Source organism: Dermochelys coriacea, chromosome 10, assembly GCF_009764565.3.
Source record: "Dermochelys coriacea isolate rDerCor1 chromosome 10, rDerCor1.pri.v4, whole genome shotgun sequence".
Taxonomy (NCBI): Eukaryota; Metazoa; Chordata; order Testudines; family Dermochelyidae; genus Dermochelys; species Dermochelys coriacea.
Genome location: NC_050077.1, coordinates 7,154,820 through 7,170,377, shown reverse-complemented (window position 1 = coordinate 7,170,377; position 15,558 = coordinate 7,154,820). Strand labels below are relative to the sequence as shown.

General features: G+C 60.5%; 1 protein-coding gene across 2 annotated transcripts in view; it reads left to right on the top strand.

The window, feature by feature from the left end:
- The window catches only part of LLGL1 (LLGL scribble cell polarity complex component 1), a 73,766-nt gene extending 59,854 nt beyond the window's left edge, over positions 1 to 13,912 (top strand). Inside the window, exons 14-23 of one of the 2 annotated variants that reach the window (XM_038418826.2) lie at positions 86 to 378; positions 1,925 to 2,078; positions 2,591 to 2,744; positions 3,570 to 3,853; positions 4,465 to 4,729; positions 5,098 to 5,212; positions 5,607 to 5,701; positions 6,479 to 6,584; positions 7,813 to 7,892; positions 10,758 to 13,912. In XM_038418826.2, the coding sequence (XP_038274754.1) occupies positions 86 to 378; positions 1,925 to 2,078; positions 2,591 to 2,744; positions 3,570 to 3,853; positions 4,465 to 4,729; positions 5,098 to 5,212; positions 5,607 to 5,701; positions 6,479 to 6,584; positions 7,813 to 7,891 (1,545 nt within the window). In that variant the 3' untranslated portion in view covers position 7,892; positions 10,758 to 13,912. Of the gene's footprint in view, positions 1 to 85; positions 379 to 1,924; positions 2,079 to 2,590; positions 2,745 to 3,569; positions 3,854 to 4,464; positions 4,730 to 5,097; positions 5,213 to 5,606; positions 5,702 to 6,478; positions 7,893 to 10,757 lie in introns of both variants that reach the window. The other variant, XR_006274665.1, reaches the window with a different exon arrangement.
- Positions 13,913 to 15,558: the final 1,646 nt, after the last annotated feature.

The following is a 15,558-nucleotide window of genomic DNA, read 5'->3' as shown; positions in this document are numbered from 1 at the left end:
AGCTGCATGCACGGCCCGCCTCCGCTGGTAGCGGGGAGATGCCTCGGCGGAACTGTCCCTCAATGTCACGTCTGCCTCTCGCCAGGTGCTCGTCATGGAGCTGAGCGATGAGAAGTCGAATCACATGATCAACGTGGCCACGGTGGACCTGCTGCAGGACCGGGAGGGCTTCACCTGGAAGGGGCATGACCGGCTTACCCCCAAGAACGGCTCCCTGACCTTCAGCCCAGGCTTCCAGCCCAGCGTGCTGGTGCAGTGCATGCCGCCGGCTGCCGTCACCGCCGTGACACTGCACTCTGAGTGGAACCTGGTGGCCTTCGGCACCAGCCATGGCTTCGGGCTCTTCGACTATTACCGACGCGACCCGGTGCTGGCCAGGTAGGGGGACCTGGGAGCTGCACTCCCTCCTCCCCAGGGGACCGGCTCCAGCTACGGAGCACGTCACGTCCAGCTTGGCGCTGGCACTGGGATATGGAGCTGAGCGGCGAACAAACACCACAAATCCTGTTGCTGTTGATCCTTCCCATGGCAGATGGGCAGGGCCGGGCTCTAAGGTGGTTCAGCTCCTTTCTCCCCTGTGCTCGGGGAGGGGCACCGTCCTGTCCCACAGCAGCCCTCTACTCCCCGCTGGAAGGAGCAGTGCCAAGGATTCTCCCTGGGAACCCTTTAGCCCCTGACTGGGGGTAGTGGCACAGCCCGGTGCAGTACTGGGAGAAGCTGAGCTAATGAGCTGGCGGGGGGCACGTTGACCCATGAGTGGGGTGGAGGGAGGTTTAAACCTCATGAGGCTGGTCCCTTTCCCACGCACACCTAAGTCCTAGGGGACTCGGCTCAGCGAAGCGGGTGCTGTAGCTTGCCAGCGGACGATCCCGTGCAATGCTGCAGCCTCCTGCTGGCTTGTCCGTGTGCCACCGGTGGTCCCCAGCAGTTGTCCCGCGCTCGGCACGTACTGATCTCCTGCCTTCAGAGCTCTTCTGGGCTCCTTCAGCATGAAGGGGGGTTGGGTAGGCGAGCAGTGTCCCTGCTTGCCAACAGGGGAGCCAGCAGGCGCCCTGGGGCTTTCACCCCCCTCTGCTGCCGCTCTCCGGCCTCCCACAGAGCGCGTGTGGCCACCTGGGCTTGCTTGGGGGGGCTGCGTGACTCTGCAGAAGGGCCCATGCCCCCCCGTTGTCGCTCCCCAGGGCAGAGCTGTCCATCTCCCCCGCCCGGTGGCAGCTGCTCCGTCCTTGTGTCAGGAACTTCTCCAGACGGCGCTGGGAGGGCCGTTCCTTCTCCTGCTGCAGCCAGGGGGAAGAGCGCCGCATGGGGCAGTGATCTGTTGTGGGAGCGTGGCTGGGAAGAGGGTCCCTCGATGGAGCAGTTCCTTGATTAGGGGGCAGCAGGTGCTGACCAGGGAGCGCCTGGGGGTCCTGACTGGCTTGTCTGCTCGAACACTTGTGGAGCATGTTCTAGACGCAGTGTCCTAGCCAGACCCAGGGTGCATCCGCTAGCCAGGCTGCTCGGGGCCGAGCCCCCTACAGCCACGTCACTTGAGTGCTCTGGGATGAAAGGGGCTACCTTGGGGACACCCGATCCTACTGTCATGGGGTGGCTGAGAGGTGCCCTCTGGTGGGCACAGCCCACAAAGGGGCCTTACCGAGGAGGCCTTGGAGGAGCTGAGGCGGGAGGGTTCTAGTCCTAGTTCCCTGTGTTTGTGGGTTACCTGATAACCGCCTGTTCCAAGTGACATTCGCGGGGGGGGGGGTCTACGTGGCAGGCCCTGCCGACCCGCCAGGGCAGAGCTAGGCATTGGCATGGTTGGGGAGAAGGCCGGGAACGAGTCTCCCCTCTGTGAACATGGCCAATCCTCGGGGGTCCCCATTCCTGCACCCCAGACCACGGCGAGGCCCTGGCTGGCGCTGAGCAGCTGTCTGTGCCGCCGCAGGTGCACGCTCCACCCCAACGACTCCCTGGCCATGGAGGGGCCCCTCTCCCGAGTGAAGTCTCTGAAGAAGTCCCTGCGCCAGTCCTTCCGCAGGATCCGCAAAAGCCGAGTCTCCGGCAAGAAGAGAGTCGTTGCCAACAGCTCCTCCAGCAAGGTAACGGCAGGGCAGGGCAGGGCACGGTGGGGGACTGTCCCATCCTGCGCCTGCCCCCTGGGGTGGGGGTGTCCCTGGGAGGGGGGCAGTGACCTCTTGTGCTTGAACTGCTGGGGCGGCGGGTTGGCTTCTTGACACGGACGTCCTTTGTCCCGAGTGCATTAGAATGTTTCTAATGTATAAACCAAGCAGAGTCCCTGCTCCTGCTTTTCTTTGACACATGTCTTCTGGGCAAAGGGAAACTGAGGTCCAGAGTGGCTAAGTGACCTGCCCAAGTTTCCACAGGAAGTCTGTGGCAGAGGAGAGAATTGAACCTTCCACGTGTCTGGCTGGTGCCCTGACCATCCTGCCCTACCTCATAGCTTAGCACTAACTCCCAGAACCTGGAGGGTCCCCTCTCTCTCGGGGACCCCAGGAGGGGCTGTCCTGTGGGGCTGCTCCCTAGCTGATGAAGGGAGGAAGCTGACCCCTGGAATCCAGGCTGTTCACGGGACTGGTGTCTCCTCCCCCAGGTGCAGGAAGCCAATGCCCAGCTGGCCGAGCAGGCCGGCCCCACCGACGTGGAGATGACTCCCGTGCAGAGGCGGATCGAGCCCCGGTCAGCCGACGACTCGCTCTCGGGGGTGGTGCGCTGCCTGTACTTCGCTGATACCTTCCTCCGAGATGGTAAGGCCTGGCCGCAGCTCTGAGTAGGAATACAACTGTGCAGCCAGGAAGGAGGTCCCGTGAGGCCTGTTGGCACAAGCTCTGCCGCGCTGAGCTAGACCTACGGCTCCCCTGGCTGGACCCCCATGTCTGCACCAGCCCTGAATACAAGATGCCCAAGAGGCAGATGTTCAACACCCCTGATCCCCAGCTGGTACAGCACTGTACTGAGAAGCATGGGCAGCTTCTTCCTAACCTTGTCTGGTGCTCACCTTACACCCTGGGACATGAGGATTAATATCGTTTCTAGCTATGCTGTCTAGTAGCATTGCAGAGAGAGAGTTCCTACTCCATAGAAAGGTCTAATCTTTAAACCCTGCTTACTTCAGTAAAACCATGTGGCAGAGAGTTCCCCAGGCTAGCACTGCCTTGTGCAGTTCTTCCTTTGCTCAGTAGACTGGCCAGTGCTAAAAACCCTGAGCTCAGAAAGCGCGGCTTGACCCAGGTTGCTTCTGGGGTTCTGGTGTGGGTTGATATTGTGCTAATACTCAGGGCTGCCTGGGGGGAGGCAGTTTTCCCCAGAGTCCCCCGTTTGCGAGGGCCCCCAAACAGGATGGCCTCGCACAAAGCTGAGTGTCACTGTGACCTCGTGTGCCCGGTTGCAATGTCCGGAATGGGGAGCCAGGCCCGGCCCCGTGGGATAGAAAACGCTGCTGAGGGGTGAGGTGTCTCCAATACTTCCTCGCCCTGGGGCCACCCCTGAGTGGTCTGTCTTTTGGGGGACCCGGGCCCCCCAGCACCTCTGCGCAGCCCTGCTAATGCTGCTGCTTTCCCGCTGCTCCTCAGCCGCACACCACGGGCCCACCATGTGGGCTGGGACCAACTCGGGCTCCGTGTTCGCCTACGCTCTGGAGGTCCCGTCCCAGGAGAAGTTCTCGGAGCGCTCGGTGGAAGCGGTGCTGGGCAAGGAGATCCAGCTGATGCATAGGGCGCCGGTGGTGTCGATCGCGGTCCTGGACGGGCGGGGGAACCCTCTCCCGGAGCCCTACGAGGTGTCCCGGGACCTGGCCAAAGCCCCCGACATGCAGGGCACCCATTCTGTGCTCATCGCCTCGGAGGAGCAGTTCAAGGTAGGAGAAGGGAGGGGCCGATCGCTGCGTCTCGCGCTGTCCCGCATGGGAACCCTGCCGAGCTGCGGCCTTTTGCCGCCGTTACCCTGACCCAGGTGGCATTGGTAGCGGGAGACGCTGCCTCCTGCCGGCTTCTCCCGTGGGGACGTTCCCATTCCCGAGGGAAAGGGGTGTCTTGCAGGGGGCAGAGAAGAAGGGAGGGTGGACATGGCAAACCCTGGCTTGGGTGGAACCACGTTGTGGCGGGAGCCAGGGGCTCTGCTGTGACTTTTTTTTAAAGATGAAATGCCCAGCGTTGGGTGCAGGGCATTTCAGCACTAAAAGAAGTGGGTTGTCCACAGACAACACCATGGCTAGTGAAGGTGGCCGTGGGCTAGTGAAGGGCGTGGACATGGCATACTCACACAGCCATTGCCGCTGCTGATGGCTAGCGCCCTGGTACACCTGACAGGCCTTGACCCTTGCCGGTAAGACTCAGCTGGCCTGTGCTTAGAGCCCCTATGAAGCTTGTGGCCACGCAAAACATGGGTCCCTTGCCCCATAGCAGTGGGGTGGGGAGACAGGAACCAGGTCTCCGCTCTCCAGCCGGCTTGCTCTCTGCCTTGACCTAGGTGTTCACGCTGCCAAAAGTCAGCGCCAAGACCAAGTTCAAGCTGACGGCCCACGAGGGCTGCCGGGTGCGGAAGGTGGCGCTGGTGAGCTTCACCAGCCTGGCGTGCGAGGATTACACGGAGAACGGCCTGGCGTGCCTCACCAACCTGGGGGACATCCACATCTTCACGGTGCCCAGCCTGCGGCCGCAGGTGCACTATGACTGCATCCGCAAGGAGGACATCAGCGGCATCGCCTCATGTGTCTTCACCAAGCACGGGCAAGGTGAGCACACCGCATTGGTGGGTCTGGCGGTGGCTGGGACGTGGATTCCTGGCTTGGGCTCCTTCGGCTCCATTCGCTTGGCCCCAGGCTACCACGGTGTGGGAGACGGTGCTGCACGGTGGGTAGAGCGCTGGGCTGGGACCTGGGAGCCGCCCTCTCATCTCTTGGCCGGCAGGAACTTTGTCTGTGCAACGGGGCCCTGATCTCCTCCCTGCTGAGCTGGGGCAGCTTTGGGGAGCAGTTCTTGGGGGAGCTGGTGCACTGCGATCCTGCTGGTGCATTGAGACGCCAGGAGAGTGTAAGCCGCCTTGGTTAATCTGTCCGAGTGGGTGCCCGCTGTTGAGTCTCTCTGGGCTCCCTCTCCCCAGGCTTCTACCTGATCTCGCCTTCCGAGTTCGAGCGATTCTCCCTGAGCGCCCGGAACATCACAGAGCCGCTCTGCTCGCTGGAGCTCGTCCGGCACCACGGCACCACCTGTCTCGGGTAGGCTGGCCTCCCGGGCTGCAGGAACTGCAAGCTGCTGCTGCTTTAAGTAGGGTGTCGCTGGTGGGGAATGCTGGGGTTGTAGGGCGTGAGCAGGCTCCCAGCACGGTTGGTCCGAAGCAAACTGGCTGCTGCCTGTGTCATGGCCCCTCTGAGTCCCTGAGCAGCTGGCCTGTGCCACCACTGCCCTGATGGGGCAGGCTAACTGCCCCTAGAGCCCAAAGGCCCTGCCCTCTGTCCAGTGTGGTGACGAAGAATCTGGGGGTGACTGTGGGCCCGTCTGCAGTTCGGTCCCCTGCAGCAAAGTGCCCCCTATCCCCACTTCGCTGCCCTCCCCCATGCAGGCTGGGAACTGGCGGTGACGGAAATAACTCTCTCTCCTCTTGCTCGTCAGCCGCGATTTCACCGGGACACCGAAACTGACGCAGGCCAACGGGACTCCCGTGCTGCAGGACTCAGAGGCGAACGGCTCCCCCAGCGACGGCACCCGTAAGGAGACTGCTCTGGCCTTCCACCGAGGGGCTTGGTGTGCTGCGGGCGCTGGCGGAGCTGGGCTTCCCAGCCGGCCGAGCCGCCGCTGCCCGGTGATACAGATAGGGAAACCGAGGCATGGGGGGGGGTTGGGACTCGGCTAAGATCTATGGGGATCATGGCAGAGGAGGGTCCTTGTGCTTTTTGCTACAAGGCTGCCCTTCTCCTTCCTAAAGCCCCTGGGAAGACAGTGGACTCTAGCTGCCTAAGGGGACGGGGTCTCTCCCTGGCCTGCGTTGGGATGAAGTGCTGCTGGGTGGTGGATATCTTCCCCTCTCCGGTGCATGCAGCATCTCCAGCCCAAAGACCCTCTGCCAAAGCAGGGCCCTTCTGACAGGCTGGCACCTGGGTGCCCTGCTTAGAGCCAGGAAGCCGGAGTACAACCTGGCAGAGTGAGCTGTCTCGCTTGGCCCAAAGTGCACCTCCTCTTGTGGAATGGGGACCTCCCTGCCCCGGGTCCGATCAGCTGCTGGGACAGTTTGGGTCCCGCAGGAAGGCTCGTCCCATGGGTGCTGGCAGCGCTCCTGGGACGCTCCTGGCAAAGGAAGAGGCCAGGGCGTCATTGGCACAGCTCCAGATGTGCTGTCTCTGAAGGCAGGGGGTGTTGTCCAGGGGAGCTGTCAGCTCCTTGCTCTGCTGGCCTGGGGTGCAGATGCCCGGCCTGCCCTCTAGCTGGGCTGGCACCATGAGGTGTGTCCTGGAACCAACCCCAGTGCTGCATGTATTCTCCTCCAGGGACGCCTGAGGAACCCCCGGCGCCCACTGACTCGCCAAACAGCCCAGAGAGCCCCCTGGACACCACCGGGGACATCACCGTGGAGGAAGTGAGAGATTTCCTGGCGTAAGTTTGGGCTCTGGGAAGTCACTGGTGCCACGAGCCTGAGTGTTCTTGGCTGGAGGGCTCCACTCTGGGGCCTGGCAGCGTCAGCTGTGCCGTTGTTGCTCCCTGGACATAGTCAGCATCTAGGCTGGGGGATGTTTACAAGACAGAGGAGTTCCCCGTCTCCCAGGCTCCAGTGGCTTTGTTCACCTTCCCCGCACACAGCCCCGCCCGGCCGTGCCGAGGGATTGAAGCGCGCACTTGATGATTGCAAACCGCTTGCGACCGGAATCCGGGGAGATGACGCTGGCGCTCCTCCGGGGGGCGCTGTGCATGCACAGGGCTGCCCACCCTGAGGCCAGAGCTCCCTGCAGCGTTGGATGGGAGAGGTGGTGAAACCACTAGCCATGCTGCGCCTTGAGGGTGGCAGAGGATTTTCACCCTGGTCTCTTCCCCAGGGCCCACCCCCGTCCCTAGCTATAAGGGTCCTGCATCCCGGTCAAACCCGGGCTGTACGGACAATGCAGCCTCTCTGCTGGGAGCCCCTTGGCCAGGCGCATGGAGAGCCTGTGAAATAAGGCTGGTCAAGGGGGTCCCAGCGCATGTATGCACATCTCCCTCCTTCCCCCCCATGGGGCTGGGCTTGTGCAATGCTGGACGGCCTCCTGCCCCAGCTAGGGGTCGCTCTGTGCATACCACAGCCTGGAATCAGCCCTGGCCAACAGCACGGCTGGCCTTGGGCCCGCTCATGAGCTAGTTTGCTGTCTGCACGCAGTGCTGCGGGAGCCTTGCTCCTTCAGATGGGAGGCTTCAGTGCGCAGCCAAGATCCGGAGAGCTCATCTCCGCGGGCAGCTCAGCGATCCTGCCCAGTCGGCCTCTCCAGCGGGCATCAACGGGAGCGACTGGGGGTGGGGACCTTCCCAAGGAGCTGGACTCCGTCCCCAGACCAAGCTGTCCCCATTTGCGGGGAAGCCGCTTGGCGTGTCCCACGTTTGGCCTCGGATGAGGGCCTGCGTTGTCCTGCTCTGGTGGGGCACATGCAGGTGGGTGATTCGACCAGCATCCCCTGCCAAGCGGGAGCAATGGATCGTCTTGGCTTGCCCTTAACGTCCGGGAGGCTGGGGGGGTGTCCGGAGCCCAGGAGCTCTTCGCTCAGCCGTGCTGGCCCAGCGGCTGGGGGGCGTCTCTGGGCCAGCTCCCGGCCGTGCCTGGGACCGAACGGTCTGTGTTAGCGTGTCTGTCTTCCAGCTCCTCGGAGGAAGCGGAGAGGAACCTGAGGAACGTGAGCGAGGAGGAGGCCCACTCTCCAGGGATTCTGATTAAATGAGGTGCGCGGGGAGGCAGGGGGTTCTTGCTCTGCGAGGGTGGCAGGGCTTGCTGCAGCGGTCCCTGGTGCCGTGCTCTCCCGCGCCCTGAATCCCTAGGCCCTGGTCGAGAGCTCGCTCAGGGAGCCTCTCTGCTGCTGGAGCCCAGCGCCTGGTTGTTCTGCTCGCTGTCTGGCTGTCTGTCCTCCTCCAGCACCCGTCGCCGGGGAACCTGGGCCAGGCTTTGCTGGGCTGCGGGTGAGGCTGTGCGGATGCCCCTGGGAGGCAGCCATACTGGATCTCCTTGGGGTGCGGGGCCCTGTTAGCTGGGCACATGGCGCTGCCCAGCGCTGGAACCCCCTGTAGGAAGCAGGGCCCCAGGGTCTGCACTGCAGCTAGGGAGGCTCCTACACAGGCGATGGACACGGGAGCGGAGTCGGTGTCCCCAGCCTGGTGCCCTGTGAGCGTGGTGAATGGCTCCATTGTGTGCCTGGCCTGGCCTGCCATCGGGAGAGCTGCCCACCAACCTGCACCAGGCAGTGGCAGCTGGGAGACTTCTCCCCTGCCCCCATGCAGAGCGAGGCTGCGCCAGACCCCAGTGGCTGAACAACAGAGCCAGGCTGCACTGGGCTCTGGATGGGCTGGGGGCTGCCCTTAAAACCCCCAGGTCCCAAACTGCTGGAGGGAGCAGAAAGGCAGTGGCAAGGCTAGAACTCTGAGGCTCCAGCCACCTCTGCTAAGGGAGAATCTGTCAGTATAGGGACTATGACCACGAGTTGAGCACTCCTGATTCCATCCAGCAGAGGGCAGCATCCCCCTCATGCACACCACAATACTTAGAGGTGTGGCCTGAGCACAGGGCTGGGCTGCAACTCCTGCTTCCCAGTCCATGCTCAGATTCCTTCTGTATCCTGGAGCCAATTGTTAAACTGCTCTGCCTCAGTTTCCCCCCTCTAAAATGGGGGTCATGCTTACTGCCTTCAGTGCGGTAGAGGTGAGGGGTCGGCTAACGTCCGTGTAAAGGCCATGGATTTGTTCCCCCCACCATTGTTAGCCGGGTAAGGGGGTAACTTCTGGCACAGCCTGTGGGAAGTGATAGCCTCCCCTCCTCTACTGAGGGTTGGGGGCAGGTTACCCCTCGTCTGCCTGATGCTGTCAGACAGGGCGCTGGGCCAGATGGTCGGCGGCTCTGCTCCACTCTGGTGAGGCCTGTTCTCCAGATCACCCAGTCACCGCTCCAAGCTGAAATCCTGCTCTGTTCAGAATACCGCTCTACATGCACTGATGCAGGGGTCTGTGCCATGAGGCGGGGGCCCCCCAGCCTTCCCCAACTCCCCACCAAGTGTCTGGGCTGCAGCATGGGATCTGTAGGGGCCCAGGTCAGCAGGCCTGGCCTGGATAAACGGTGGAGAGACAGAGCGGGTCGAGAGGCAGAACTCCCGTCCCATGGGGATCAGCGCGTCTCTCTACACCCGCGAGTCAATCTCTCGCCCCTCCTTGCTCGCTGGCCCCCTTCGGGGCTGCTGCAGGCTAGTGGATTGAGCATGGGGCTTGGAATCAGGATTCCTGGGTCCTGTTCCTGGCCAAGCTTCAGTCCCATTTCCCCGGCTGTGAAATGGGAGCAATGCAGGTCCCCAAGTGCGTTGAGATGTTGCACCCTGTTCCAGGTATCCCTACTCCCAAGGGGCCTCTGCTGGCCTCATGTGGCAGTTTGCAATGCTCCATTTAGGGCCTTAATGTAGTTTGGGGAGCTGCTGCAATTGTGTCTTGCATCATTTCCTTGTTTAATAAAGGCAGCTGGGCAGTGCGTTGTTAAAAGCAGTGTGTTAATTTAATGGCTGGCTCCCGGGGGATCTACTAGGTTTAGTAACAGGCAGCACGTGCTCCTGCAGGGAGGGAGATGGTGCGCTCTGGGGGAGCCTCCGGGCTGGTTCTGTGGAGCTCGGCGAGGCAGGAGAGCCTTGTCCCCCAGGCCTGGGGACAGCACGGTCCTTTGTTCTGTTCCTGGGAGAACTTTAAGGCTGTGCCCATGGGTGGGTCGTCGGCAGTGGGGATTGAACCTTGAATCTTAAAGCCTGAGTTTAAAAACAACCCAGCTCCGTCAGCCATGCCTGGAGGAGGCTCCTCACCTCCATGGCCAAGCCACTACTAAAGGGGGGCAAAGTGTTAGGCTGGGTGGGTTATGCAACACTCTGCTGCTTGCTACCTGACCGAACTGAGAGCAGAGCTGCTGCCATGGGGCGAAAGAATCTTCATTAGCTGCCAGCAGTAAAGGGCTTATGATCCAGTTCTGATTGGATCCAGCAGAGGGCAGTGTCCTGCATCAGCCACTTCATGAGTAGAGCTGGTGAAACTTTGGTTGTTTTTTTTTAAAGCCGCCTTTCCCTTCTCAAGGTTCGAAGTGGCCCTTTTTTGATAACTTCCCCTACTTTTTGCCAGTTTAAAAAAAACAAACAAACAACAAAAAACCTTTCCCCCCCCCCCTTCTAAATGAAGAACAAAGACCAAGAGCTGGCAGACCACAGCTAAACAAAAACCATTGAGAGGAGGCTGATTTTCATGCAATTGTTTTGCTGTTTGAAAAGCCTCTTGATGTTGCCTGATTTTAAACTTGGCTCAAGACTAGGTGGTACAGCGGCTCTCTACCTTTCCATGCTGCCACCCCATAGTACAACAAACTCTCAGACCCCCCCCACCGCCCCCAATCATAAACGGAGGGTGGGTGAGACTGCTTGAAAGCTGCCTATAACCTGGGGGAGGGGGTGAGGGGCATCTCCCATCCCCTGCTCACCCCCCCACAACTGCACCCGGGCTAGTAGTGTAATTGACAGGGCTGTCCTGGTGTATCACACCTGGGATGCTGTACTGATTTGCATGTGCTCTCTGCAGGGACCGTGCCGGCTCGTCTCCGCGCCTGGATTCCACGGACACAAGACTTGACTGAGCCAAGCTGTCGGCTTCACTTTTCTCCCCAGAGACCCTCCGCGTAACTTAGACTCGCCTCTTCTCTCTAATATCTGGCCGGGAAGCTGCAGCGTGACGCCGCCCCCCACCTCTCTGCCCCGGTTCGAAGGTTCTCTCTCCGCCAAGCCGAGCCGCCTTCAGCCAGCGGGCCCAGCGCACTGCAACACTACAGCTTTGCCTCCCCCTCTCCCCCCAAAGCAAATACCGGACTTGGGGCTGCGGGGTGAGATTGCTGCATCTGCCTGGCCTAGACCGGGAGGTAATGCATCCATCTCCAGGGACCCCATTGCTGGAGCGCAACATCACACGGACGCCTGGGGGAGGGTTGGACGCAGTCTGGTCTGGGGTTGTTTTTTTTCCCCTTCTCCTCTGCTGAGCTCCCAGAAGGACTCTGCTCTGGGGCAGGAGGGGGGAATAGGGACATGGCTTGGCCTGGGGGAGCGTTTACATGTTTACTCCTCTCTCGAGCAGCTCTTTCAATACTTCGACTTTCCACGGAACCGGCTGGCCTGCCGCAGACAGCAAGTCCGTGAGTGCTGGCTGGACTCGCCTTAACACCCGTCTGCCACTAGGGGGCCCTCTTGCTCAATACCGGATTGATATTGATTTCTCAGTGGTGGTGACGGCGTTTCCCCCCCCGGCCCCCCAATAAACTCCACAGCATCTCGCTGGCACTGGAGGTGAATCAGCCACGCTAGGGTCCAGCTCCCTTCCTAGCACCTTTCCTTCCTCCTGGGGGGCAGGAGAGCCAAGTTCCTGCTCTGGGTTAGCAGCCTTTATTTTAGGGGCCTGGTTGCCTCTAGGGCTCTTCATCTTCCATCTTCACAGCTGGCTCCAGCTGGGTTCCCCCCCAGTGAACACCTTTAAATGAAGGAGACCGGGGCGGAGCCAGTCAGCACCAGGTGTGGCTCGCCCAAGATGGGACCCTGCCATGCTGATCCAGGTGTGGGGGACCCAAGGCCAGTGCCTTCAAACAGGCGTGCCTAAGAGGCAGATGCCAAAACAAGGGGCTGTAGACTCTTTCTCCTTTTCCCCCCCCCCCCATTGCGGTGCTGAGCAGTTGTCTCCTGAGCTCACCGGTGGTTACAAGTGCACGGCACCTCTGGAAAACGGTCCCGGCAATTACGCACTTTGGTTTCCAATGCCTCTGGACGAAAACGGCCCCAGACGTTTGCCTGTCTGTGCTAAGGCCATTTCCATGGAGTTGTGAATCTACAGGCTGCTCACCGCCTCAGCCCGGCGTGAGACGGGGCCTGAGTTCTGCTGGAGGGGAGGGTCCCTTCCTCTGGTTTCAACCAGGCTTTGCAATAAAACAGGGGTCCAGCCAACTCCTGCCGCTTCAGGGCAAAGCATCCTCTGAAGTGGCTTCCTGCACAGCCTGCTTTTAACATGGGCCACCCGACAGCCCCTGGCCCAAGTTACGCTTTTGAAACTTCCCCGTCCACTGGGCTGAAAGGTGGCTGCCGGTCAGGGACGTTCATTCCCAGATCAAATGCCTGTTGATCAGAAGGCTTGTTCCTGGCAATCCGGTCAGTTTCAGCGGGGATATTTTAATCCATTTCCTTAGGATCCTGTTTTTCCTTTAGTGCCACTTGAACTCTGCACGGGTGGGACGAGGCTTTTGGATGGGGCAGGGGGCGGCTCGGTGAATGTTGAAGATGGTTTGTTTTGACTTGGTCAAACCTAAAATTGAGGTGCAGGGGGAGGCCCAGAGAGAGCACTGAAGAGCTCAGCCTGAGCAGCTGTTGAGGGGTCGGTCCTGTTTCCAGCAGTATTAGTTTCCTTAGTCGCTCTGAGCTGGGGTGTAGAGCAAAGTACGGTGGCCGCTGGGGATTCCTGTCTCCAAACTGGATTGGAAGGTGACTTCTGGGCCCGAAGGGGCCAGCTGGCTTGGGCTTTCCTAGGGCTGAATGCTCCGGCCTTCGGAGCGTTATGGCAAAGCCTCTCCCCGCGGGGCTGGGAAGGAGGAAGCGGAACTGATCAAGCCAGGCCCAGGGCTAAAATCTGGGCTGGCTTCCACAACAATCTCTGGCTGCCATCTCTCTGCTTTGAGCTTTCCATTCGTGGCTGGGGAACATCCCCTGCTCCGCTCTGTTCTTCCCACTGGGAGGGGGGAATCTCGCGGCCAGGTCAGCTCTTGGTGGTTCCACTTGCCTGCATCCCAAGCTTTATCCCCTGAGCTCTCTCTTGTGTTCAGGGTGCGCACTCGCTCCCAGCGTCACTAGTAGGCATTGGCTTCCCCCCACATTGCAAGGGCTGGAGGCCTGGAGCTGGAGACCAGGGCAGGCCCGGGATAGAGCGAACGCCATACCCCGTCAGTGCCTGATCCAGGCTGCTTTCCTCTTTCCAAAGTGCCAAAGGGCCTGTTGGGCCCTGACTCCCAGAGGCCTGAAAGCCCTGGTACCTGAGCTGTTGTAGGAGTTACAAGGGCTGGGATGGGGGCATCCGCCTGCAGCCCCCTCACCATGCCTTTATGGGTCATCAGCCCCACCTCTTACCAGCACAAGCAAATGCCCATCTCCCCTCGGCCGGCCTGGGAATGGCACGTGGCTGCCTTGTCACATGGCCCATGGTGCCAAAACAGCTCTGGGCCCACCCCGTTCTCTCTGCGGCTCTTTGGGAGGTGCATGTCCCTGAATCTGAGCCTGGTACCAAGAGAGCAAAGACTGTTACTCGGCAGCGTGTCGGGGTGGGATGGGGGCTTGGTTAGTCAGCGGCTCATACTTTGAGTCTTTGAAGGAACTGGCTGGGCTGGGGCAGAGGAAGAATCTGAACTGCACAAACTCTCTGGACCCCTCCCGCTTCTGTTTGTGAATAGTATTTTTCTACACTCGATCTTTGCCGCCGAAACTGATACTTTGTATGGCTATTTTGGTACTAGATCCGTGGGGGCAGGAGGGAGGGAGAAATGTAGTTGCGATGGGCCATGGGGTGCCCTGCAGTCTAACCCAGCCCTGTGGGGTTCTAGTGGCCCCAGTAGAACATCCCCCCCGTGTCTTTTTGGTAAGATGAATTTAGCATTGTCTAGTTATGAAATACTGGTTTTTAATATTGAAAATAAAGCATTTAATATCTCTTAACTGTGGCTGTGCCTGTCCCTGCTCACACTCATCTGAGCGTTTCCCTCCCTCTACAAGCGGGATTGGGGCTGGGGGTTGGACATCAGAAGCCCGGTGCTCGAGGGTCGCTGCGCTCCAGCCAGGAGGCTGGGATCTGCCCAGGGAGCAGGGTGCCAGCGTAGTCGCTGCACAGCAGCCGAGCCTGGGCCGGAGCCTGGCAGCACAAGGTACCTGCCGCTGGTGCTAGGAGAGAAGAGGGTTAAACTTTGTCTGTTCTCCAAGGAAAAATTCATTCCGGGAGGAGGCAGCTGGCTCTATCTTGCACAGACCCCCCCCCCCCCCCCCCGAGCACAGCCCATGCCATGCAATGCCTGAGACACTGGGGCAGGGAGCTGCCTCCTCCCCTTCCCCTCTGTACCTACAAGCCCTAGGACCTGGGTGTTGGTCCCTGCCCCTACCAGGCTGGTCCTAGCTGTTCACCACCTGGCTCCTCTTTCCCTTGCACTTCATCTTCCTGCTCTGAACGGATGGGCCATTGCTAACCTGGGCACCAAAGGCCGGGTGCTGGGATGGCCACTGTGGCAGCCCTGGAGTGAGGTTAATGCACAGCCCCTTCTATGCTGGGCAGGGTGGGGGCTAGTGGGGAAATGGAGTGGGGAGGGGTTTGTCTGGCTTGGCTAAAGCCATAGCAGCGGGGGAGATGCAGTTCCTGGGGCAAGGGGCTAGGGGGGCTCCCAGGCAGAGCCTACATTCATGGTCCTTTCCACTGCCCAGCATGGGGCTGAGCATGTGTCCTGCACACATGAGGCTGCTGTTTGCACTCCAAGGAAGAATAGGCAGGGCCCTGTGCAGCCCCCAATGCTGCACACCCCCAGGTTAAAACGGAAAACCACATTCCCAGGTAAGCAGCAGCCTTGGATTGTGGCTAAACCTTCTAGTGGTGTGCTGTGGAGAAAGGGAAGCGGTCGAAAGGCAAGCCATCCCTACCCCCTGTTCAGCTCCTCACTGGTTAGGAAGCCCAGCTGGGCATGGCTAAAGCCAGCCTTCACCAACTCACAGCAGCTGAGGTCAGAAAGGACGATCTAGTCCAGGGGTGGGCAAACTTTTTAGCCTGAGGGCCACATTTGGGTATAGAAATTGTACAGTGGGCCATGAATGCTCATGAAATTTGGGGTTGGGGTGTGGAAGGGGATGAGGGCTCTGGTTGGGGGTGCAAGCTGTGCTCTGGGTTGGGACCGAGTGGTGTGGCAGTGCTTTACGTCAAGTGGCTCCCAGAAGCAGCAGCATGTTCTTCCCCTCCCATGTGGAGGTGCAGTCAGGTGCTTCTGTGTGCTGTCCTAGCCGCAGGCATCACCCCTGCAGCTCCCATTGGTTCTTGGCCAATGGGGGTGGTGCTTGGGGTGGGAGCAGTGTGCAGAGCAGAGCCTCCTGGCTGCCCCAGTGCATAGGAGCTGGAGAGGGGACATGCCACTGCTTCTGGGAGCCGCACAGAGTGGCTCACCGACTGGAGCAGGGCAAGCTGCAGCCCCCACTCCCCACCCCTGATCTGGTGTGACCTGCTGCACTGTGCAGGCCCCAGGGCCCTGCTCCCACTCCTGTAACAGGCCCCTGACCTCTGGCTGAATTACTGAATGCCTCAGCACATGGTGGATTCTTTGTACTGTGAA